We start from the raw sequence: 25265 nt of genomic DNA on the forward strand, positions 1-25265 counted from the left end.
TGGGCTTTATAGGTCTCCTCAGATGGCTGAACAGCTCGTTATAGACACTTAACATGATATGCGGAGTGACATTCTTTGATTATCGAGAAGAGCGTTGTATAGATAGAAAAAGGCTAGGTAATTGCAAGGAAATAATTTATCTATCGTCATTTCTTTTAGCTTGGCTGTAGATTAGAACGAGTATACATGGCCTATATCCTGTCAAAACAGATCGTAGCTGTTTTGGCGCGCCGAAGTATTAAATATATTGATTGCAACGATCTTGATATTTTGTATTGGTACAGGGTTCGGTCCTGTTATTTGCAGATTCTGGAAGACCTCTCGGCGTTGCGGGCAGTTATAGTAGACCACCAACTGCTGAGTCTAGCGTATTGTATAGAAGAAGGTAATATCAAAGCGAGTAGTTTGCCTTGTTCAGGGTATATAATTTCTTAATTCTCTCGCGGTGCCTCTCTCTCTCAGTCCAGTTCTATCCCTCCTCTTTCATTTCTCATATTTGCCTCCACTTTATCAAGTGTCTCTTCAGAATTACTTGGATAATATATGCCATACATGTATACGAATAATAGTCATCTCGTTTGGTAGCTCAAGGAGCCGAAGAAGGTATGAACGTCGCAGACTGTCGACGTATGAGTAACTGAAGAGTATTCACGTGACGTTCACTGATACGGAAAAGGTTTGCTTTGTGATGCACGGGGAAGTAGAGTAATGAACACAATGGTGGTACTCGACTGAAACAGTAGAACAATGCGGAGATGGAAGGATGAGTAGTGGATCAGGCTGGATCGACTACAATTTGTAGCAAGCGCAGGGGAAAGCACGACATGCGTAACAGACAAGCAGTATCTGCCCCAATTTCCCCTACGGCAATCAAGGGAAGGGAAGCCGGCACCGGCTTCGCTTTCCATAATGATTATGACTTGGAGGACGTCAGGCGTTCATAAATGAAGAGCAAGAGCAAGCACTTCTCCGTACTCGACGCCAAAGCGTGAGTCTACTCGATTGATTACCCGTGGCACTCTCACAGGGACCCAACCATCTATCAAAAGAAGACTCCCTGGTACATTACATGGCTATACACGAGTGCGTAAGGAGGACTGCCACATATCTTCTCTCCGACTAGAGATTTCAGTTTTACCCGAATGAAAACTGTACCTTTTCTATTAGAGTTACGATACTCTGAGTATAGATATACTAGCTTGTCAGAGTGGTAAATTAGACAAATCATTCTAATTGAATAAGACAGCTTGGAAGAGAGCACTACATGAATGTTAAATGACGCAATTGCAGGACAGCCACTACTGCCAAGGTACACCATAAATCGGGAAGTAAAGGTAGGTCGCGAAAATACCTGGAGATGAGGAAGTATTAGACAAGCTATGTCAGTGATGAACAGTCTCAAAGAATAGTTTTCAGTTAGGACATTGTTGGCTCTCCAACTAGTCACATAGGCTTATAACCTAGAGTATGCTCTTATAGCTCTTATAGCCTCTGCAACCCCCTTTCTTAAAAGAACAAGAGGATATAAGTTACTGACGTCTAAGCTTTTGAGTATTGTATAGATCAAAGTGTCCTACAATATTAATTAGAACTTTATGACGTGGATTGGCTCCGTATGGGAACTAATTTTGTTACGAAGATCCTAATAATACCTTAACTTGCCCTATCTTACTGTGGATGTCTAATCGATCTTGGGTACTTTATAGGTATACCGCAGTTTCTCAGTCCTAGACCAGTAGTGGGAGGTCGTGGCTTCTGTGTAGGACCTATCTGAGCGGTAGCCTCTGGAGCTTAATGTTATATGACGATGAGTAGTCAATTCACGGCGGTCTAGAAACCTCTCAACCCACCGAGTCGTACCGGATCTGCTTAGTCTAAGCCAACGGGTAGCGATTGTCCACGACCATATAGACTTCGTCGTAACCTTGTGTAACATTTTGAATACAATTATGGGTGAGTGTGGGTAAGATACGGCCTGACATGAACGTGTCACTGAGTTCTGTTCAACCAGTCAATGAGAGCATTGCAAATTTCCATGACGTATCGGATGTCACTCGCACATAGACATAAACTTGACAAGCTGCATGCCCCTCCAGATGCAGCTGTTTTAGGCACCCCGAATGCAGAAGGAGGTGTCATCCAGTCGGCGTATGCATGTCGATATAAGGAATCTCAACGTCATGATCTGTTGAATTTAGAATGGCCATTGACAAGTGCGGAAATGGCTTTGCTCCAGCCTGACGCTTGAATGCTGCAAACGTACACTTGAAGGGCCAAAGTAACATTCCAAACTTTGGTAGCTTGCATAATATGGAAAGCTGCTACTGTAAGTCATTAGAAGGCAGTCATGTCGTGGACGGTTGCATTCAATTCTTTGCTAAAGTGGGGTCGACTATGTTGTATGGTGTAGGAAAGAAGGAATCTCTGATTTTAATAACGGTGTCATCGAGATGGGGTTCGAGTTTAAGTCCATAAGCTCTTGCAAAGACTATCAAAGGTTTAAGAAGGGGAGATTCTCCGTCCCGATGCTGTAACCTTTTCATCCCAGGTCAAAAAGTTGACGGAGAAACCAGCCAACCGTTTCAAGGCAAATCGAAAACCTCCCTAAATCAACGAGTCTCTGGAGACCAAACTAAGCTTACAATGTCTACCTCTCGCTTCCAGTCTGGCCCAACAGCCGCTCCCCAGTCCACCGTTAGACACGCAGGTCTTCCGGATGTCAGTCCTTGCGGCAAACTCTTCCAAGCCGCCAAAGACGGCAATACGAAGCTGATCGAACAGCTAGTTCTGCAAGGGGCTGATATCAATCAGCAATGCATGAAGCTCAATGGCTACACCCCGCTGATCGTGGCGGCCATTGCGGGTCAGGTATCAGCTGTCGAAGCGCTACTCCGCCTCAAAGCTGACCCTAATATCCGGGACAGCGATGGCTACAAAATCAGCAAACTGGCTATTGACGCCAACCAGATGGATGCAGTGACCTGCCTAATTAAATGGGGGGTAGTTGTAACTGATCCGCGGGTCCAGGAAGGAAAGGATTGGCTGACAGAGCAATACGAGCTCATGTGGAAAGACGTCAAGGATCCAGATAGCAAGCCACCTCGAGCAGTGCTAGACTACATCAACAACGGCTATCCTAACGGCCCATGGCCTGACAAGCGATCCATCTTGGATGTGTATTGGGAGCATATTCTGCTTCAGTACATCGGTGATCAACCTCTGGATATCCAGCGGAATGTGTCGACGGATCTCATCCTGCCTCATTCGGGAACCTTTTGTCGCATCTTGAGCGGTCACGCAGGTTATAAGGAGGCGGCCAGGCTCTTGTATAAGGCATTGCCTACCACCAAGTACATCATCAAAGGAACTGTTGTGGATGAGAAGGACCGATGGGTCACTGAGCGATGGGGATACCTTGACACAGACTACAAACTCCAGGTGGAAGATGGTATCGACGCTTTTTTGATAAATAAGGAGACAGAGAAGATTGAAGTGATGATGATTAACTTCAGCGTTGGACCTACTGGGTCGTGAATTGATGGGCAAGGGACCTTCGGTCGAGATTGGAATGAGGTGGGTGGAATGAGGTGGATGGAATGGTTTTGTTTGCTAGGGTCTCCGTTGCTTGTATAAAAGTTGGAAATCGAGGAGAAGAAAACTGAAAATAAGGAAGGAGGAAGCCAAGAATGAAATAAAAGAAAAAAAGAAAAAGAAACTAAAAAAGAAAAAGAAAAAGAAAAAGAAACTAAGAAAAAAAGAAAAAGAAAAAGAAAGAAAGGCTGTGTGCTTTTCTGCTGACATACTCTCAGTGTTATTTGTATTTCTGGCTCTACTATGTTTAGTTCCATGTTACCATGTTACCAGAAAAAGAAAAATAATTAAAAAAGATTCTTGGTTGATTTTGTAATAAACGCGAGAAGCTTTTTCTATCTCTTAGTCAAGCTCTGTTTTTTAATGCTGCTTAGATTATTTTTTTTATGTACGTCTAGTCCTCACATTCTATATGTAGGATTAGATATCAAGAAAAGATAGAAAAGATACAACCAACCGCTGTTAATATTGTTGCTGTTCATATATTCCCCTGTCCTGTAATCTTTAGGGATATATTTCCACATGTCTATTCTGAGTACTGGTCCCAGAATATTTGATACTTCCGGAAATCGAGAATAGAAACCTTTTTGGTCTATGAGGAGCTGTATTTAGTTCAAATCCAGAATAAAGGTTTAGATATAGGGCAGATTGTTGAGATGTAAAACGAAAAAGGACCTAGCCCTACGACATTGCTCAAGGTAAAAATAGTGCCTTGAAGTATTATTTCAATATGGAAGCTCAATGTCTCTACCAGGACTGCAAACCTCTTGATTTAGCTTTCTGCTTTTCGTCCATAGGGGACGGACTATGGGACCACTCGTACGACTCGTTTTTCTCCGAAAGAATGTCCTTTTCGTTACTCTGTGCCATATTGGGCCGTGATGACCAACCCGAGTCTCCGCAATCAGGGCAGGGATCAATATTGTAGCCAATCCCATGGCAACTCCCGCATCTTTCCGGCGCGTATCCTTCGCCATCGCAGCTTCGGCATTGCTGCGAGAAGAGCGGGGCGTGGAACTCGCCACGATCCCCTGAATATCCATTTTCTTCGAGACCACCACGTGCTCCCTCACAGTAGGGGCAGATCCCAACTTGTGTCCCAGATCGATCACATTTCCAACAGTCATTGCGGACCTTTTTCATTCCTGAGCAGAGATTGCACTCTACCATAGAAGTCAATAGTGTAGGTTCCAGAAGGGGGAAGAGATCTTAATATCAGTTTAGTGACAGGAGCTAAAGGCACGGTTGAGGGACTCCTCACAGCTTTAATAGATCCGATATCGCCTATGGATCAGAGTTGTGTTTTCGATTTATGAAGGCAACAAATACCGTCCATTAATAACCAATGCCGCCAAAGATGGTATTGTTAGCAAACTAGTTTAGCGGAGACTCAAGAGGTATTCACGAAATTGGTAGATAATCGATCAAATACTCGACGAAGTGTGATTTATAGGTGGTGGTCAAAGGTTTTGGAGATTTATCCACCAGCTCGTGATTTAGCAACAGTCCGCGCGGAATGCTGCGCAAAGCGACCTCGATAATGTAATCGTCGGTATCTAAAAGTGGAACTATTTGATGTTACCCTGGCTATAACCATCGCTACCGGCATTAGCCGATTCTCATCGGAGAAGCCGATATGGCGAAGCCACTAGAAAATAGACAGTTGGATAGAATTCTGAGCAAGATAATCGACACGCCAACAACCATGAAACAAGTATCCTACGGTAGCATTATTCAGATAAATTAGACTTAGTAGCAGCAAGCAACCAGAACCTCCCGCCAAGTTGCAGATTTTTCCGGCACTAGACCTCCACTGTCCTAGGCCAGGATTCATAACAATACCACTGTTCCCAATATTGCTTTTGCACCCCATTCCATTGTCATCAATGCGTTCCAAGGTCAGCTACTTGATGAGAGGCTGTATAACATGCAGTTCACTATTCTGAGAAAGCTACGGTTCCTGGATGTTAGAAAGCAATGAGTTCCACTCTCCATGATTCAGATCCTCGCCAAACACTATTCCCTCGCTCCTACCTTTCCGTATTGATTTAGCGTGTAACTTTTTTTCGTCGTAACTGCAACGAGGCTTGTTCTAGTCAAGTTCTCCAATTCGGAAGACCCAGGAAAAATGTTGGGTGCAATCGCCTGTCGGAGTATTTCCGCCTGTGCTGGAGTGAGAATACCGTGATCCAACACAAGACTATCTAATTCATGGAGAACAATCCCCAACATTCTCTTACCACGAATAAATAACATGCTTCGTGAATTATTCACGCAGCTTAAAGACAGGTGACAAGTGATTTCCCACGAAAGGGTACAAAGCTCATGCGGGTAAAGCAGTATTCCCACTTGATCGACTCTCTAGAGACATGCCATTTGCCTCTGTATCGCCATCACGGAGTACGCAATGCAGAGAATATTCTGTTTTGCAATTCCTCTCGGTCCAATACCCGCGTTCCGTTTTGACGTGTGCAATGAACAGATCGACAAAGTCCCTGGCAATTCTCGAGGCTTTAAAGCGCCTTCTTCCGATGAAAATGCAACCACTGTAAATATTCAACCTTAGATTAGCATGCTGTATCAGTAAATCAGTAAATGGACTAGCAGGCGCGGATATGCATATACGTAGAATTCTCTCTTCGTGTGTCTGCCATAGCCAACGGCTCGATATGGACGTTAAACTTGATTATTAATAATAATAATTCTCTCTTCGTGGGCTTCAAGGGGCAGTCGGCGAGGGAACTGCGCTTTTTCGTCTGTCCACCATCTTTCAACAAGATTTGCCATCGCAATTGAGAGCGCTTCATGCAGTACTCCCACCCTGTCAATCTGGGATTCGGACACAAGTAGTGAGTAGGGAGAGAGCTTGTAAGACCCTACCGGGTGGCTGTGACAGCCTCGGCTTTACAGAATGAAGATAGGGACGGAGTTTCTCTTGTTGTTGCCTCCAAATCTCTTTTGAGAGAGCAAACTTGCAGGAGCTTCTCCTGGTGATTCATGTTTGCGTTTCGTTCAGAGTGATACAAACCAGCAAGATACATATACAGAGTGGTTTATGTTCATAACTTCAATTAAGCCCTAGAATCAGCAGGGATAACTACTAGTCATGTTCCATAAGTATTCTTGGTGATGTGATAGCTAAGAGGTACGGCGTATGTACAGATGTGATTACATCTTCATATGACTTACGGTATTCCGTTTTCGGAAAGATTCTGACCTCCACCGTTCATTCATTTATCGTCCACTTCGTTTGGGCCCCTTCCTTTCACCTCAACTAATTAATATGGGCCCTAATCTACCTCGCTCATCGATAAGAGAGTCGATCGACTTGCTTAAATCACTACAAGGGTGTGCTACCTGCAAGTGCGTACCGCGCCGTGTGCCTTACATGCGCCCACTAAATCCTAAGCCAATGCAGGATTCGTAAAGTTAAATGTGATGAGACAAGGCCGCAATGTTTGCGCTGCAAAACTATGGGCCGAAAGTGCCCAGGGCCCCGAGTGTACAAGGAAAGACCTGGAGGGCAACCTTCGTACCCAGTCTCGCAATTGCATTCTTTACAGCCATCCTCCACTACCAACTGCCATGGACAGCAGGAGCGTCGTGCGTTCGAGTACTACTTCATCCATGCTGTTTCTGGCATCGCAGGTGTCCTTGATATCAGTCTTTGGAAGGGTACTGTTATACAGCTATGTCGCTCAGAGCCTGTGGTCTGGGACGCTGTCACTGCTCTTAGCGCCCTGTATGAAAACCCGGATCCATTCCTGGGACCACCTATCGTAGTACCTGCCCTAAAGACTGTGACGAAGCATCACGAAGCATTGGGCTGGTACTTCCGCTCAATGAAAAGTATGCGAATTCAAATCGAGCAGAGCAAAGCTAGCATATTCACTGCTCTCATTACATGCGTACTTTACCTATGCATCGAAATCCTGCAGGGGCATACAATCGAAGCATTTCAACTTTATGAGCAAGGGATGCGACTACTTAGTGCACTTCCTCCCAGAAATACATTCTATGAGAATTCTGCTATTCAAGATCTTATTGTCCCACTCCTTTTCCGCTTGGGCGTTTCCGCAATCGTGTCGGCAAAATATCCAGTTATAGATCCGTTTAAGCTTGTGTCTCCAACTCTAGACTTTCCATTTCCTACCATTGACTCTGCCCGGACAGCCGTTTACTTCCTAGCCATAGAGTCCATGTCTCTTCTACAGGTAGGATATGATTACTTGGCCACACCCACACTTCATTCAAACGAACCACTAGCAATCTCTGCCCGTCAGCACTGTCTCCTATCTCGACTAAGAAAATGGGACCATGCATTCGCCAAGTTAAGAGAGGTCTACATATCCGGAACTTCCGATCCATTACAGCATTCGACAATATCACTACTCCTAACATTCCATACAGCATTGACCATTCTTGTATCAAAATGTTTATCAGAATACCAGATAATCTTTGATTCACACACAGACCGCTTCCACCTTCTAGTCAAGTACGTGACAGATGCATGCGCCGCATACAACAGTTCACGGCCCCCACCATTTACATTCGAACTAGGGGTGGGCATGCCGCTGTACACCACGGTCGCGAAATGTCGATTACCCAAGTTGCGAAGAGAGGCATTAGCCCTTCTTCGACAAGCGCCACAGGTCCAAGGGTTCTTTAAATGTGCGCCGTGGGCCACGCTAGCTGAAAAGGTCATACAGCTGGAAGAAGACCATGTCCCCAGCGTGCGGGTAAAGGCTCTCTCCTATGGGACAAATGTTGACCATGCTATGTCAGTGCATGGGAATAGGCACTCTGGAGAATCTCGGGAGATCTTCGTTTTTGGGGTGCTTATGGATGCTCCCCCCCGTTGTACATGAGGTGGTGGAAGTTGAACCGTGTGATTTAGGCGACAAGGTCGTCGCAGGAGAAGGAATTGTTGCTAAGGAGCGGCATCTCTATGGCATTGGTGTCATCACAACGGTGAATATTGATGCGATCGAGGAGGTATACTCGGATGATTATGGTGTGGAGAGGGTGAAACTGCGCCAGAGGGCTGAGGAACATTTTCTGTTGATGTTTACACGTAATGAGTGGTCACTGAGTGGTGAGAGGAGTAAGGCCAGATATTTTTTACTTATAGAATATTCGGAATTTGCGCAATGAAAAGAAAAAGGAAGAAGAGAACGTTGAATACCTAGTATTTCCTAGGTGTCACAGGCCGCGATACCAAAAGCAGCCTGAAATATCAGGCTATCGAAGTCAGAGTCTGATGACATCACGGGACCTGGCATTTTTGCCCAAAAGAGTAAGGCGAAGGAATATCTTCCCATTTAACGCGAGGGGTAAGGAAGGCCTAAGGTCACTCCTCTTCGCTAATTTGCATTATCGGAAAGTGAAAGGTGCATTGTGACTTTATTCCACTGCAGCAATGGCATTCGCTCGCAGCTTAGCCATCCTTCCCGGAGGACTAGGTAGGGTTGAGAGGTGGATAATGCAGTGAAGAAGAAACCTGTTAATTTCAACCGTGGTCCAGGTGGGCTCGGGTCAAGCATAGGCAAAAAGCTCAAACAACAAGGGGCTCGCCTCGCCATTTTGTACGCTCCCTTTGAGGCGGCCCGTCGAGACCAGCTACTGGAATCGGCATACGGCCACGTTCCCGATAGAAATGAAATCCGAACCTATGAATGTGACATCACGTCGCCGGAATCCGTTCAGTCGGCGTTCGACGCATTGAAAAATGAAATAGTCGAGCTGTCATCTTCATCTCCGGCCTACCCGAGTATCTTGGTCAATACAGCCGGCTACGTAAACTTGAGTGATATGGAAACAACGCCACCCGAGGAGACCATGAAACATCTCACCACGAATGTTTTTGGACCGATGCTCTGCTCCCAGGCATTTGCCCGTCTCTACTTTGCTGCGTCCAAGGTTGCCGAATCATCAACACACAACTCCCCTCCGCCTGGGAGAATCATCAATATCGCATCACAAGCGGCACACGTAGCTCTACCGCGACATGGTGCCTACTGCGCCTCTAAGGCCGCACTTCTCGGACTAACCCGTAGTATGGCTTCCGAGTGGGGAGGTCGCGGCATCACATCCAACACCGTATCTCCGACGGTGGCATGGACGGAGCTCGGGAAGAAGGCATGGGGCCAGCCAGGAGTTAAAGAGGCCTTTCTGAAGACGATCCCGACTGGGAAGTTCGTCTTACCGGAGGAGGTTGCTGATGCTGTCCTCTTTCTTTGTCAGGCGAGTACTCTAAGATTGTCGTGTCTCTTCTTAACCTGACTAGCTGAACAGGACTCCAGCGGCATGATCAACGGTGCAGACATCAGGGTAGATGGCGGGTTCACCATTCGATGATTTCCTTTCTCCGGGACTTCAATTGTCATGTTGTTTTCTTTCCCCAGATTAGATACAAAAAGATAAACCAGTCACAAAAAAAAATTACTATATTGAGAGTAGAGGCGGGCTTATAGAGCAGTGCGAGAGGGGTGTCCAAATATAAATCCATTAATAGAAACGACAAATTGCTAAATATGTCCACCTGATATCCACCACCAAGATGTTATCCTCTATAATATTCAACAGGAATGTTCGATCTCGCATGACAGGTCCCGAAATTTAGTTCTTAGTGGGAGCAGGCCTGGGAGGCTGAGGCTTATCGATAGGAGGAGGATGGGGGACGTCGCCACGCTCTCCATTATCATTGTCCTTAGGAGGACCGGGCTTGTCGGTGGGGGGAGGGGGAACATCTCCACGCTTGCCCTTGCCGTTCTCCTCCTTAAAGTAGCTAGTCAGGTCATGACCAGTTAAAAGCCCAGTATAATGATTCCGAAGTATAGCCGGAAACTGTTATGACAATATAGGCTTTTACCTAATCTGGTAGAGGGCCTAGGGGTCCCTTTTTTTCACCCTCACGCCATTCCGGAACCTCAAAACCAACTACCAGAATTGTCAATATGATATGTCTGCTGATATCAGCCAGCTCAGTACAACAGGCCTGTCAGAGATTAGAGCAAGCTGCTAGTATAACTATTGAACAAGGCAAGCAACAGGCAATCTAGTTTGAACGGCAAAAACAGAAGCAGTCCTCTTTACAAGGAAGAAAGGCAAGGATCTTAAGAATCAGATCCAGAGAGCTAAGCTTCAGATAGAAGGGCATGGAGTCTCATTTAACTCTGAACACCTGTCGATTAGGCAAGGAAATGCAATAGGAGAATATCAGGCGAAAACTAGTACGTCCATTCAGTACGGGACGAAAGCTTAGAGAATCCTAATACATGGAGACAGGGGGGTAGGAGTATATCCATCAATTATACCCCTCTACTCGGCCACGGGTTCCGTAGCTTAGATCACCATGATCGCTCTATATGTCAATTGGCCATAAATGGCTTTGTTCCCGTTCAGTGTTCGGGAAGCCGAATGGTAGACAGTATATCGAATGGTAAGCAGGAAATCTCATTACAGATATCGATACTAGCCTCCCGCCTATACTATCGAAAGCTTCAATATCGCGTTAAGTGGGTCGGACAGGAATGATTATAATCCCTGGTATCCGGCTGGGAATTTCAAGAATGCGCCTGCACTCATACGAGATTTTCATGCGCGATATCCAGCTCTACCTGGACCCCCCTTGAGGCTCTCGGCTGGCTGCAAGCAGCGGAGAATGATGAGTTCCTGACAGACCATCAAGATGGCAATAAACCAGCAACATGACTGGTCATCTACTGAAGGGGGGATAATGTGACGATCTAATCACTGTTCGCGCAACTGAAGTCATTTGCACTGTCTGTCCCACAACCCCCCATATTGATGTCATACTAGCGGTGATCCATTGGTGTTTCCTTTCCTTCTTCCGTTTAGTCTCCTAGTACGAACCTGCGAATAAGATCGTTTTCCATTCATTGAGGTTACCACAATGCACCTGGGTCAGGGTATACTGTACGGTCGTCAGGCCGAATCGCTATCTGACCTGTGGCATAGTGGGCTATATACGGGCCATATACAGATCAGAGTTAGTAGTTATTAGGGATTATGTTATTTATTAGCTTACATCTATTTTCTCCAATACAAAAATTTCTTCTAACTTATAAAGTTAGTTAACCGGTATTCTTATCTATAAGAGTTACAAGTATTACTTTCTTTTATATTAACCTTTCTCGTTTCTTCTTCTAGTAAAACACTACGCATCTCATCATTCTGCAAATGGCGTCGCTTCACTCTCTACAGTCCACAAGTATGGGTACCACCGTCATTTTGCATAATTGTACTACCCTCTCGGCGTAATCATATGTTTTTGGGGAACATTGTCGACAGACTTCTGATTTATCTCCGAGCGTTTGGAAGATGAAGGTTATGAAGTTAGCCATCACGTAAGTGGTAGATATAGAATAGAACATGACAGTGGATTACGTTGAATGCATGGACTTACATTGTCTGTGTCCATAGATAGCTACCGCTTATTGGCAGAAGGGTTTTATTCAAGCCCTCTATGATAGCCATCACAGTTGCACCATCGGTGTTTTGGAACCCCCTCATTTTGTATACCCCGCATTCTCTACACAAAGGAGAGAGAGCGCGGCGTCTTTGGTTACGCATCGCTTCCATTGTGGCTATATAGTAAATGCAACATTGAGAGGCTGCACAGCTATATTTGTGCATGTCTTGACCGATCAGGCATTCCACATATGACCACTTTGTCACAGTTTCCGTTTATAGGTGTCTTTCCTCTATCTATTCTCCCCAGCAAAGTTGAAGCTCACAGGCTGGTGGACACTGCTACTGCTGCAATAAATCCAGCTGTATGCATCGAGTCAGGTGCATGAGATGGGAGAGGTAATTGGAACATATAGTACATGGGGCTATTGTTTCCGTGCTTCCTAGCCCTATCAATACAGCGTCCTATCGGATAAAATGTGAATGGTCCAGCGGCCAGACTTCTGCCCACATTCACGACACACCGGCTCTTTTCCAGAGAAGCAAAGACATAGCCCATTCTGATTGCTGCGTACTACGACTTATTCCGCGCTACAGGCCGCCTCCATTGTTTCCTAGGTAGGACGAACGGGGGCATCAATACAATACAGACACAGAAAGTGTGAACGTGTCGAACGAGGAGATAAGTGGCACCCCCGGTCCAACTATATGCTATAAGAAATTAAACATGCAGATGGGCTGTAAATGCTGAAGCATTAGATACAACACCACATCAGCAATCGTCAAGTTTATAAACCGACCAGCAACCCAGGTGACTTGGGACCTTTCTAAACGGTCTTCCAGGCTGAACTATACCCCTTTTGTTGTCATCTTTTTCTTTTCTTCACTTCCCCATTCCCTTGATTTCTTCTGGAAGATTTTCCTGTACTCTTTGTTGGTCTGGTTCACCCTTTTATTCTTCCCTCCTTACATCGAATATCTCTTTTCTTTTCTTTTCCTGGAAGACTATCTTGCAGTGACTCTACCGCCCAGGCACTGGCAACTTGAATAATCATGGATATTAGGACTTCCAGGCGTTTTACAAACGAGGTAGATGACTACGAAAGCAGGCACTCGAAATTTCAAGTTCCCCTCTACGGGGAGGAAAGCAATAATATATCGAGTCATGGTGTCCCTCCTCTTATTGCAATTGTTGGTATGGGAGTCAGACTCCCTGGTGGTGTCCGGTCACCGGAGGATTTTTGGCAACTGATGATTAATAAGAAATGTGCATCAACCCCTGTACCAACCGGGCGTTATAATGTTGAGGCCTTCCATGGCACCGTGGGCGTCGACACGCAGTCCGTGGTTACCACAAATGGGTATTTCTTGGAAGAAGACTACCTGGGAAAGATCGACTCATCTTTCTTCCGTCATAACAAATATCAACATGGCGCACAGGACCCACAACAGATGCTTCTTCTAGAGGTCGTGTGGGAGTGTATGGAGAGTGCTGGCCAGGTTGAATGGAGAGGCACAGATATCGGATGTTATGTGGGAACATTTGGAGAGGACTGGCTCGATCTTACAGCTAAAGACACTCAGAATCTGGATCCTCTTCACATAGTTGGCACAGGCGATTATGCAGTGTCGAACCGGGTGTCGTACGAGTATGACTTAAAAGGACCTTGGTATGTATGCTCCATTGGCCTTGTCTTTCTGTCAACTGACGTATTCACAGCATGACCTGTCGTACTGCCTGCTCCTCGTCTTTAGTTGCGCTCCATGAGGCCTGTCAAGCTATCGCACTAGGCGACTGCCCTTCCGCTATAGTTGGCGGCACAAGCCTCATTTTTACCCCGACAATGACGACCAATATGTCTCAGGGTGGCGCACTTTCACCAGAAGGAAAGTGTAAAACCTTTGACGAGTCTGCGGATGGCTACGCTCGCGCTGAGGGCATTTGCGCCATTTATGTCAAGAAACTCGACAATGCCATCCGAGATAAAGACCCGATTCGGGCAGTCATACGTGCGGTAGCTACCAATTTCGATGGCAAGACAAATCATATTACAGTGCCCTCAGTGGATGGACAAGAAAACTTGATAAGAAAGGCTTACCGTAAAGCGCGTATAGATAATCTAGCCGACACTGCGTTCGTTGAATGTCACGGAACTGCTACACGTGTTGGGGATGTTGTTGAGACCACCGCTGTGATAAATGCATTTGGAAAACAAGGTATAATTATTGGAGGAGTGAGATGACCCTTTCTACTACGTATTCCTATCAAAATATACGGTACATTTCCCCTTCTGAGACTGGAGACTAGGTAAAACCTAACATCGGACATACCGAAGGCGCTGCCGGACTTGCAGGGCTGATCAAAGCGGTACTGGCCCTAGAGCATAAGCAAATTCCTCCAAATATTAACTTTTCGACCCCAAATCCAGCTAGTATGTTCTCCGAACCATCCTTGCCCTCATCCCGAAAACGTCGATAGCTAACTGTTTGTAGTTATGTTCGAAGAAGGAAACCTACAAGTGCCGGTTGACACTCTTCCCTGGCCAAAAGACAAGGTGGAGAGAGTAAGCATCAATTGTTTTGGCGTTGGAGGTACGAATGCCCATGTAAGTGCTTTTCGGTGTTTATATATTCCTCGGAGCTCTAGGGATCTCATGGGGATGTATAGGTGATTGTGGACTCTGCCGAGACAGTGATGGGGTGTTCAAATCGAACGCGAGATAAACCTACGAGCACGGATAACTTTCAACTCTTGGTGGTTTCTGCTAGCCACCCCGAATCACTCGAGAGACGGAGCAGCGATATCCAAGAATATCTTTCACAGAATGCGATCTCTTTGAATGATTTGGCGTACACTCTCGGTGCAAAGCGAGAGCATTTACATCAACGAGCATTTGCGGTCGTAGACCCGACTATCCTTGCTGAGACTCTTGCCTTCAGAAAGAATATTGATCCTAAGATGAATGGAGGGAGTGTCACATTTGCATTTCCTGGCCAGGGAGTGCAATGGTGTGGGATGGGGCGTCAACTAATGCAAAGCTTCCCATCCTTCGCAAGGGACATGGAAAAAATTGACGGCATCCTACATGGATTGTCCAATGGACCGACTTGGAAAGTCACCGGTTAGTCCGTAGTTATGTCTGCCTCCTTCCCTTTGTCAACGAGCTATGCTAACTCCATCTATTTGGGGCGGAAGACAAGATTGTCGAATCAGGGCAAGATACCAATATTGACAACCCGGAATTCTCGCAGCCTCTATGCACCGCAATCCAAATCGGCATAGTCAACATCCTACGTTCTTGGGGAATTGTACCATCCAGGGTCATCGGCCATTCTAGCGGAGAGTTTGCGGCAGCCTACGCTGCCAATGCCATTTCACTAGAAGCGGCTATGATTTTGGCATACACCCGAGGCGTGATAGCTGAAAAGGCACCAGAGAATGGTGGTATGCTGGCAGTTGCTCTCGGCCGTGCTGAAGTATCCCAGTATCTACAGAACGATATTGTGGTGGCGTGTGAAAACAGCCCGCAAAGTGTGACGCTTGCTGGAGACCGTGGCCAGCTCGAACATGTTGCAGCCCAGATACAAGAGGGAGAGGATGACATGATGATGAAATGGTTGCCTGTGAAACGGGCATACCATTCTCGTAAGTCTCTTTAACCTAGTGTCTCACTTGATTTGTTTCTTAACGTTACTCATCTCCAGCACATATGGTTGTTGTGGGAGAGATGTATGAAAATCTGATCCGACCTCACCTAACGGAAAATAAGAACAGCATGATCGACATGTATTCCACGGTTCTCGGAAGGGTTGTTACCGACCCAAGCGAGCTCGATTCTACCTATTGGCGCCGAAGTCTGGAGTCTCCTGTCCTTTTCGCTGCAGCTTTTCAAGGCCTGTCTAACTCTATCGGAGGCAAGCACCAGCTTGTGGTAGAGATAGCGTCCCATCCGGCACTGCGAGGACCTATAAGACAGATACTGCAGGATGAAACGAGCGCATACACATATTGTGACACACTCAAACGCGATCATGGTAGCGCTTCTGAAATCCTCGCTGTCGCTGGAACAGCCTATATACATCATCTACCAGTTGACCTAGTCGCGGTTAATAACGGTATTTCGGCGCGCACCCTGACTTCAGTCCCTCCATATCCATGGCGGCGTGAAGATAGCGGTTGGATCGAAAGCCGCCTTAGTAAAGCGTGGCGGCTGCGTAAGTATCCCCGCCATGAACTTCTTGGAGTTCGGTGTTTAGAGTCTATTGACCATCAGCCGACATGGCGTAATATCCTCAAAGAAGAGGAAGTGGTATGGATTAACGAACATCGCATTCGAGGCCTTATAATACTTCCAGCCGTCGCGTACGTGGCTATTGCGTCCGAGGCAATTAGGCAGATTACTGGTTCCACTGATTGTACTGTCCACCAGCTTTTGTTACTCGAGGCTCTGGTGCGAGACAGTGGAGACATTGAGATTATGACAACGCTGCGAAAGCTGGCCCTCAACTACGCCATGGACTCAGAATGGTATGAGTTCACTGTCTGCTCCTACAACGGCCAAGGGTGGACCAAGCATTGCATGGGGAAAGTGATGGGGGGCGCTGATAGACCTCTCCCTTCAAGCACGATATCCCCACCATTTGCTCGCTCTATAACCTCCTGGAAATGGTACCGCAGGTGCGAGAAGAAAGGCTTAGGCTATGGACCACGGTTTGAGGGACTCCAAGACGTCAGTGCTCACCCCTTGAGAAATGCGGCTCGAGGGCGAGTACATGATGACCGTGATCTTCACAATAGTTACTATTCCATACATCCCACCATAGTTGATCAGTGTATTCAAGTGGTACTGATTGCGGGTGATAAAGGCGTGTCTCACTATCCCGATAAAGCTGGTATGCCTACCTACATCGATAGGTGCTACATAGCTCCAGCCAGCGGGTCGATGCTTGTGGAAGCAACTACTAGCGACCCTACAGAAGGCAATTTGACCGGCAATTTCAAAGCTGTCTCAGAGTCCACCACAGATATTGTCTTGGATATCTCTGGGCTGCGACTTCTCCCTGTCCCAGATATCAACGTCGAAACCAAGCTAGCGACCTTTATACGGTGGAAGCATGATATCCGATTCTTGTCGGCAGCTCAGCAGATGCCCCTCCCTATCAACCCCGGAAGGGAGACCATGCTTATGATTTCCAAGATGATAATCCTAACCGTACTTGCTCTCGTCCCAAATTTAGAGTCTCAAAGCCCTTCGCTCCCATCCATGATGAGATATAGAGCAATGATCATGGAGACCGGCCAAAAGATTACCCAAGGGGCATACAACCATATTCCAGGGGCAAAAGAAGCCACCTTTATGAATTCGGAGGAGCGCCAGGAAGCCTTCATGACTCTGAAAGCTAAGATGCAAGATACTCGCGTCGAGCAATTCTTTATCAAAGCCTGGGAGTATGCAACTTGGGGTCCTAGCTCTTTCATGAGTGAGGAAATATTGGAAGATCCGTCACTTCTAAAGGCAATAAATGGAATCGTTGAATGGAGTCTAGGCCTTTTTGACTGGAAAAACTTCCTGGATCCACTCGGGCACTCGAATCCATCGCTCCGCATTATGGAGGTCGGTGCAGGCATAGGGTCATCTACAGCTGCTATCCTCGATGCTCTCGTTGTCGAAAATGGAAAACATGCCTTCAGCAAGTATACTGCTACAGATATAGAATCTTCCCTTCTCGGTCAATTGAAAACACGGTTTGATAAGGTGTCAGGAATGGAGTTCGTCCAACTAGACATCTCCAAGGACCCAATGCAGCAGGGATTTGAACCAGCTAGCTATGACTTAGTGGTCGTGTGCAGTGTCCTTTACGAGACTCCCACTCTTCGTCATTCTCTCGACCACATTCGGTCATTGCTAGTGCCAGGGGGTCGATTCCTGCTGTATGAACCGTGCTCAGAAATCCCTTTTATTGACATATTGATGGGCATACTTCCTAGTTGGTGGCTCGGAGTGGGACAAGACCGTGACGAGAAGCCTTACATTACCGTGGATCGATGGGCGAAGGTGCTGCATCAGGCGGGCTTTTCTGGAATAGATAATTTTGCATACAATACGCCACCGCCCTTGAATTCGCATGTAGTGATTCTGTCAACAAATCCAGAGCCTGAGCTCTCACGCTATCCGATCAGTTTGGTATGTACACGAGAGGTTCAGTCCCACGTTTGGGCGCAAAATGCGGCAATGCAGATGTCTGAGAATGGGTATGAACCACATTGGTGTATCATTGGTGAGAAATTCCAAATACACGACAATGCCATCGCTCTACTTGATCTTGAAGAGCCTTTCCTGGATAGTATGTCCCAGTCCTCATTTGAACAACTACAGAGTTTGATAATCTCCACAAAACGTCTCCTTTGGATCACACATTCTACACAGATTGCTTGTTCCGATCCTCGATTTGGACTTGTGACTGGACTGGCTCGTACGCTACGTGGGGAGTTTGATGTTGACATTGGAACTCTTGAAATCGATTGTTTCGACAACATAGCAAGCTCCATCATCGTACCAGTATACCAGCAGTTCGCAAAACCCAGGGCAGAACTGGCTGCTCGAGACTATGAATTTATATTAGAACGAGGAGTCTTGAAAACTGGCCGTGCGGCGGTAACTCCAGTGGCACACCATTTACGAAACAGCGACCAGCATGATATCTATGAACTTGACATACAAACGCCTGGTGACATGAGTACCATAGGCTGGAAGCCAGTTGCAAGAGAAGAGGTCGGCCCGGATGAGGTCGAAGTCAAAGCCGAGTATCTTTCACTCAATTTTAAAGACCTTATGATGGCGCTGGGAGTGGTGGAGCGAACCAAGACAATGGACTTTACCTTTGAAGCTAGTGGTATTATCACCAAGGTGGGATCAAAGGTAATAGACCGACAAGTGGGCGATCGGGTTACATTATTCACCCCAAAACCCATGAGGACCTATACAACTGTCCAGGGCGATCTGATTATGAATATTCCCAAAGAAATCAGTTTCGCGGAGGCAGCTACTTTTCCGACAGCATACTGCACTGCGGCCTGTACCTTACTTGAGATGGGACAGATGCAGGAAGGGCAATCCGTACTGATTCACTCTGCATGTGGAGCAGTTGGCCTTGCGGCCGTCAATATCTGCAAACAAGTTGGAGCGGAGGTAAAGTTCAAAACCCGTATCGTTGGACATGGCTGACGGTGAGCCAGATATTTGCTTCAGTGGGCAGCGAAGAAAAAGTACAGTACCTGATCAAAACCTACGACATCCCCCGTTCGCATATATTTGACTCACATAATGACTCTTTCCTGTATGGTGTTATGCAACAAACTAACGGAAAGGGTGTTGATCTGGTGTTAAACTCGTTGGCTGGAGAACTCTTTCGGGCATCATGGCAGTGTGTTGCTAAATTCGGCAAATTACTTGAGATTGGAAAACGGGACATATTGGGCCACGGAATGCTCGACCTCCATGGCTTCCAAGGCTGTCGATCGATCTGCAGCTTCGACCTCTACACAGTGGCTTTCAATTCTCCCGATATGGGTAGACGGTACGTGCCAGGACCTGTGGCTTCTACTGTGAAAATTGGCAACATTTGTATTAACTTATCTGAGCCAGGGCTCGGGACAATAGTATGAAATTTAAATTTGGTTCCAAAGAGAAACTCCCATACACAGTTTTCAAAGCCAGTGAGGTAGAATCTGCTTTGAGGTACATGCAGAAGGGACAGCATATTGGAAAGCTCATAGTCAAGGTGCCTGAAGATGACGAGAAGCTACCATTACTGCCCACGCCTTGCGCATTCACCTTCTCACCGAGTTCTGCATATCTCCTGGTTGGCGGGCTCAGGGGAATTGGTCAATCAATTGCCAGGTGGATGGTTGAATATGGTGCTCGTCACTTCATCTTCCTGTCGAGGACCGCAGGACACACCGAAGGCGACCGTCAGTTCTGCCGAGAGCTAGAAAGTCAGGGATGCCATGTAGTCATGGTTGCAGCAAGTGTCACAGATCTGGCAATGATGGAGCATACAATATCACGGAGCGCACACCCTATCGCTGGCATTATCCAATTGTCGGCTGTCTTAAAGGTACTCAGCCATCTATGTCATCATGGCACATCTTCCTGCTAATAGCATGTTTTCGTCAGGATCGAACGTTTGATAAGATGACCTACACTGACTGGACCACTTGCCTCGAGGCCAAAGTCCAGGGAACCTGGAACCTTCACAAAGCATCGCTCGACCGGCCCCTCGACTTTTTTATCATGTTCAGCTCCGTCGCGAGTTTCATCGGAAACCCAGGACAAGCCAACTACACCGCCGCAAACTCATTCCTGGACAGCTTCGTGCAGTATCGTCGGGGCCTAGGCCTTCCAGCTTCCCTTATAAGCCTTGGACCCGTCGATGAGATGGGTCTTATGGAAAACGAAACAGGCCTGCTAATGAAAGCCCACCAGGCCTTTCAGTGCGTTCTCGGGGAAGGGGACGTTCTGAAAGCTTTTCAGGTCGCTCTTGTCTCAGGGAAGGACAGCGTATCCTCCTCACGACCGGGAGTCATGGCAATAGGACTGTCTTTGAACGTCATCGCCAGCGGGAAATGGCTGCAACAGGACGCGAAATTTGCCGCTCTCGCCAGGAACCATGCTCCTGGGGGTGGAGATTCGGTAGAAGCTACCGAACGGAGGCTGCTCCAGCAGCTTGCATTGATCGAAAGCAACCCTTCGGCTCTGATTGATGGCACGTGTGAGGGTTGGATCATTGAGGGTCTTGGCAAACAGCTCGCCATCTATCATGGACACAATGAAGAGATGGATCGGTCTGAGTATGCGGATCTCGAGGTAGATTCTCTCGCGGGCCTCCAAATTAAACATTGGTTGCGCCGGAAGGCAGATGTAGACCTTTCGGTTGCCCAGATCTCTACTGCAAAGACTGTTGGGAGGATTGCGTCTCTGACTACAGGTGTTTTGCGTGCGAAATATGGGGTGAACTTGGAGAAGGGAGGGGATGTTTAAGTTTCTATTTATTTTTATTTTTTTTTTGTCTCTTGCAGAACACTACCACAGATTGCAATGCATCTCAAGTACATCACCAGGTATATCAAACAAGTAAACATAGACTGTTAGCATAATGACCACCAGACGCTCTGTCACCTATCACTTGACATCCCAGCAAGGTTGTGGAACCAGTTCGGGCTGGTAAATATATTCACACTACCAGCAAGAGCGCTGCTGCACTCTCTGTATAGAATGGCCCGACACGCTTGATGGATGACTATACTGGATAATGAGCAGGCTGTGTTAACTGTTAAACTGGGACTGGTCTATCCAAATCAATGGCTGACCTTGCCTACAATAAAGCTACGGAGGTTACCTGTTGCTATATAGATATTGGCAGGGTAGCAGACAATATTATCAAAGTAGTTAACATTGCCTATACTAATATAACAGCCAATATATTTATCTTGAGTAAATAAGGACACCATAAAATATCCAGCCTGCTTTATTATCTGGTTCACTTGGTTCTGGATAAACTCAGCCTTGGTCATCTGGGCCGCCTTCTGAACTCTGCTGGCGTGACAGCGAGGAATTGGCTGTCTGCACCTGTGATATAAAACCGCTGACAGCTGACATTCTCAGCGGGCGAGGAAATGAGATGAGGGCTGCCACCACGCACTAGGGGGTATAGGGTTATGGCGCACTCTAATTGTATGATCGGAACTGGTGAATGGTTGAGTTGGGTCACTACGTAAACTTCGCCCTGTAAAAGAGGGCCATTCTGGCGTGCTTTGGCGTGACATAAGTATTGATGAAAAGTTTTATAACAGGTCAGAAGGCGTTGCTGTGGCGGGAGAAGTTCGCAGGCTTCCAGGTCGAATAACTCAGAAATCCAGACTGCTAACAGTCATGATTGCGATCTCAAGAGTTCCAGACTTTCTTTGCAATCATACGACTGAGGTTGGGACTACAACAAGTTCTGATTTTGAAATCTTATCTGCTACGAATATAGTATAGTATTGGAATCGTACAACCTGTCTTCCTGATTTACTCAGCTACGAAAAGCGCAGCATTGTGGGTCATAGTTCTCAGGCCACCTGTACTGCTCGAAGCCTTCTTTGTTTTTCAAAATATGATAAATAAAGATTTGGATAGATATAGGTTCCACAGAGGTCTAGACATGGCTAGCTCATTTGCAAACAGAAGTCAGTCGTGCATCATATACATGCCGGTTGGGAATTACCCAAGGTTGTCAAAGATTAAAACCCGATGAAGTTCGACACTTATCTGAACCTTCATGTGAGCTAATTGCTAAGATTTACGCATGTTTATACCAGATGGAGCTCGTCAAGATCCCATGAGCTATTATTGAGTTCAAAACTGTTTTTCTAAGCCCCAGTTTGGTATCGTTTATGGATGTAGCAAGACAGGCTATGACACTATGACCAATACTAATAGGGACCGCTGTTGCATAGCAGTTGCCGGTGATTCTCCCATACAAAACCTCAAATACCCTCCTCCATCACCAAACGAAGGCGCCCGTAAAGAGACTTACATACATGGGGGTGCACAACAATTGGCAAAATATCTCCAGGCTATACATAGCGGTAATGTCTATGCACCCCAGCCTGACGAAGGTTCAACTAGTAATAATGAAGTTGCCTATTTCGTGGAATTGGTAGGCGTTGATCCCAACTCTAAGACGCCATCATTTAGGGCGAAATCTATCAGTCCATCGCCCCATAGCTCTTGCCTGCAACTACCGCAAACTTGGGGGAACATTCAAGACAAATTGAAGGTTGTGATATTCGAAGACTCGGCCTCCGAATTTTCCAATGACCAAGGTGTGGCAAAGATTACGGATAGTACACCGCAGCTGTTGATTTATAAAATGACCGGTCGTGCCGGATACCTTGCCCGGGTTTCGCAATGGACTAGAGTCCGCAATTCTCATTTTAAACCAGGAGAGGAGGATGCTGGTCGCGTAATTGTTATCGTTGATGCAGAAGATCTCCGTGCGGAAGGCATCGAATTAAGCCGCCACCTATCGTAGGAGAAAACAGTCGAAGACTTTTTTATGCACTTAGCCTCTAACGGGCATTTTGTCTCCCTTCTCAACTGCGCACCTCTTATTGTATTATTCAATTGTGACGGCGTGATCCATTTTATGGGCTCAAAGCCTGAAAAAGCCAAAATCTATTTCACTACAGAATTTGCTGAAGGGGAGTACATTCAGCACTGCTCAAGAAATACCGGAGATGACACAGCAGAGACTTATATGATTGGCATCGGAGCTTACCAAAGAAAAATTGGACACAGTTGAAAATATTCAAGCGGCTATAGACAACGGCATCAAGCAAGGTATTTTATGCGCCGACGTCTCGCCCGTTTTGGCTTTTGTTCAACCTCAGATGAATTACGCATCCCCCAATATCCGCCCAAAATTATGAATGAAGACTCTGAAGACAAGGCGCCCAGAGATGTTCCCATTCCAATAGAGGTGATTACCAACAGTAATCACAACAAAAGCAACGACAAGAACAACAGCAACAAGGGGAAAAGGGAAACAAGCGTCACCAGCAGCAACAATGACGACAAGGCTTGGTCCTTCCTTAAGCATATAACAGGTGAACCTGTCGAGGTTGCTCACCTTATTGTTAAGGATGGGCCGTCAGTGGTCTTAAGCCGTGTGCCCTACGCCTCCTTTGGGGCGCTTATGACTGCAGACAGGAAGGAGATTGAAGGCTTCCGGGCAATCACCAATCTGGTGAGCGAGTATGCCAAACCGCGAACCTCCTTACCTAAACCGCTATCTATCGGTGTGTTTGGCCCTCCAGGAGCGGGCAAATCATTTTCATTAAAACAAGTTGTCAAAGGAGTGTTGAAAACGGACCTCAAAACACTCGAGTATAATCTGTCTCAATTTACAAATTACTCTGAATTGATATCAGCATTTCACTCTGTGCAAGCGTCCGCAATCTCCGGTAGAACTCCATTGGTATTATTCGACGAATTTGACTCGAACTTTGGCAATCAGCCACTTGGATGGCTACGATACTTCCTTGCACCAATGGAGAATGGAAATTTTCAGATCACGGCAACATGTATCCTTTGGGTAAAGCGATTTTTGTTTTCCTTGGAGGTACCTCATCAACTTTCAAAGAGTTTGAAAAAGCTGCTGAAAAAAAGGCTGGTGTTTCTGCTAAAGGACCAGACTCTGTCAGTCGGCTGCGTGGCTACGTTGACATTCGAGGTCCGGATCCAGACCCCTACCCCCTAAAAGATCAAATGTATCCGATTCGACGTGCCATGCTACTCCGTGCATTACTTAAAGAATATCCAGGTCTTAACGAAGGATCAAAGGTTAATATCGACGACTCTCTGCTCCATGGGCTATTGACAATCTCTAGATTCCGCCACAGTGCACGTTCAATGGAGGCGATACTTGCTATGAGCACATTGTCTGAAGGGACGCGATTTGCACTCTCCGACCTCCCTTCTGAAGACCAGCTCAATTTGCATGTCAATTCTGGGGAATTTCTGGAATGTGTGCGACGTCGCGAACTACCCACGTATATTGATAAGGAGGAGGTTGCCGAGAAATTGCATGTTGAGCATAAAAAGGCACTGGACAAATATTGTACGGACGATAACAAAGAAATCCGGCAAGCATTGCAACAGGTCAATAAAAGCTGGACAAGTCTAGGAGAAAATTACAAACAATCATACAGGCTTCAAGCAGATGAGATTCCGTACAAGCTTCGAACTATCAAATACTACCTTGCAAGGAAAAGAGTCCCTGAGCGTCAACCTATAGGATCGCTTTCAACAAACAAAAGGACTGAACTTGGCAGGCTTGAGCACGAACGTTTCATTAGCCAAGAGCTGCACAAGAAGAGCCTATATGGACCAGGAAATATATTGCCTCGTCTAATTCCTTGGGATGACTTAGGCGAGCCATGGAGAGATGTTTATGAGGAGTTTGTTGATAACATACCAAAAGGTATGGATCTTTGTGAACATCCAGTTTACGATCTCCAACAAAATGGTGTTCAAGTCCTAGCAGTCCCCACCTAGGAGTTTTACGCATTTTACCTTATTGATATGTTTTTCTTTTTTTTTCTCTTTTTTTTTTTTTTTTTTTTTTTTTTTTTTTTTTTTTTTTTTTTTTTTTTTTTTTTTTTTTTTTTTTTTTTTTTTTTTTTTTTTTTTTTTTTT

The 25265-nt window shown here is 46.2% G+C and overlaps 6 protein-coding genes across 6 annotated transcripts; all 6 read left to right on the forward strand.

Annotated features, from left to right (window-relative positions):
* Positions 1 to 2367: 2367 nt before the first annotated feature.
* BDW43DRAFT_324102 (ankyrin repeat domain-containing protein) lies at positions 2368 to 3738 on the forward strand. Its single transcript, XM_032049885.1, has one exon. The coding sequence runs from the start codon at positions 2644 to 2646 to the stop codon at positions 3532 to 3534; it is 891 nt and encodes a 296-aa protein (XP_031894054.1). The 5' UTR covers positions 2368 to 2643; the 3' UTR covers positions 3535 to 3738.
* A 4309-nt stretch (positions 3739 to 8047) lies between these two features.
* Positions 8048 to 8720, forward strand: BDW43DRAFT_294630 (uncharacterized protein). The gene has a single exon (XM_032043971.1). It carries the CDS (start codon positions 8160 to 8162, stop codon positions 8457 to 8459), a length of 300 nt encoding a protein of 99 aa, XP_031894055.1. The 5' UTR covers positions 8048 to 8159; the 3' UTR covers positions 8460 to 8720.
* A 213-nt stretch (positions 8721 to 8933) lies between these two features.
* Positions 8934 to 10076, forward strand: BDW43DRAFT_294631 (putative short-chain dehydrogenase/reductase). The gene is made up of 3 exons (XM_032043972.1): positions 8934 to 9053; positions 9116 to 9834; positions 9886 to 10076. The coding sequence occupies exons 1-3, from the start codon at positions 9011 to 9013 to the stop codon at positions 9946 to 9948; spliced, it is 825 nt and encodes a 274-aa protein (XP_031894056.1). The 5' UTR covers positions 8934 to 9010; the 3' UTR covers positions 9949 to 10076.
* A 3001-nt stretch (positions 10077 to 13077) lies between these two features.
* Positions 13078 to 21065, forward strand: BDW43DRAFT_317015 (uncharacterized protein; the record flags this gene model as incomplete). Its single annotated transcript, XM_032048437.1, has 10 exons — positions 13078 to 13694; positions 13745 to 14241; positions 14361 to 14456; positions 14518 to 14630; positions 14693 to 15146; positions 15221 to 15670; positions 15730 to 19214; positions 19262 to 19602; positions 19671 to 20142; positions 20202 to 21065. 10 exons carry the CDS (start codon positions 13078 to 13080, stop codon positions 21063 to 21065), a joined length of 7389 nt encoding a protein of 2462 aa, XP_031894057.1.
* A 1423-nt stretch (positions 21066 to 22488) lies between these two features.
* BDW43DRAFT_317016 (uncharacterized protein) lies at positions 22489 to 23100 on the forward strand (the record flags this gene model as incomplete). The annotated part of the gene is made up of 1 exon (XM_032048438.1): positions 22489 to 23100. The coding sequence occupies one exon, from the start codon at positions 22489 to 22491 to the stop codon at positions 23098 to 23100; it is 612 nt and encodes a 203-aa protein (XP_031894058.1).
* Positions 23101 to 23493: 393 nt separating this feature from the next.
* On the forward strand, positions 23494 to 25124 carry BDW43DRAFT_317017 (uncharacterized protein; the record flags this gene model as incomplete). Its single annotated transcript, XM_032048439.1, has 2 exons — positions 23494 to 24162; positions 24237 to 25124. 2 exons carry the CDS (start codon positions 23494 to 23496, stop codon positions 25122 to 25124), a joined length of 1557 nt encoding a protein of 518 aa, XP_031894059.1.
* Positions 25125 to 25265: the final 141 nt, after the last annotated feature.

Source organism: Aspergillus alliaceus, assembly GCF_009176365.1.
Source record: "Aspergillus alliaceus strain CBS 536.65 unplaced genomic scaffold BDW43scaffold_94, whole genome shotgun sequence".
Taxonomy (NCBI): Eukaryota; Fungi; Ascomycota; class Eurotiomycetes; order Eurotiales; family Aspergillaceae; genus Aspergillus; species Aspergillus alliaceus.

What these genes read in the sequence shown, in the direction of transcription:
- BDW43DRAFT_324102 (XM_032049885.1), top strand. Translation starts at nt 2,644, where the DNA reads ATGTCTACCTCTCGCTTCCAGTCTGGCCCAACAGCCGCTCCCCAGTCC.
- BDW43DRAFT_294630 (XM_032043971.1), top strand. Translation starts at nt 8,160, where the DNA reads ATGCCGCTGTACACCACGGTCGCGAAATGTCGATTACCCAAGTTGCGA.
- BDW43DRAFT_294631 (XM_032043972.1), top strand. Translation starts at nt 9,011, where the DNA reads ATGGCATTCGCTCGCAGCTTAGCCATCCTTCCCGGAGGACTAG. An exon ending in CATCCTTCCCGGAGGACTAG is followed by an intron (nt 9,054 to 9,115) that starts GTAGGGTTGAGA and finishes ACCGTGGTCCAG; the next exon opens with GTGGGCTCGGGTCAAGCATA. An exon ending in CTGTCCTCTTTCTTTGTCAG is followed by an intron (nt 9,835 to 9,885) that starts GCGAGTACTCTA and finishes CTAGCTGAACAG; the next exon opens with GACTCCAGCGGCATGATCAA.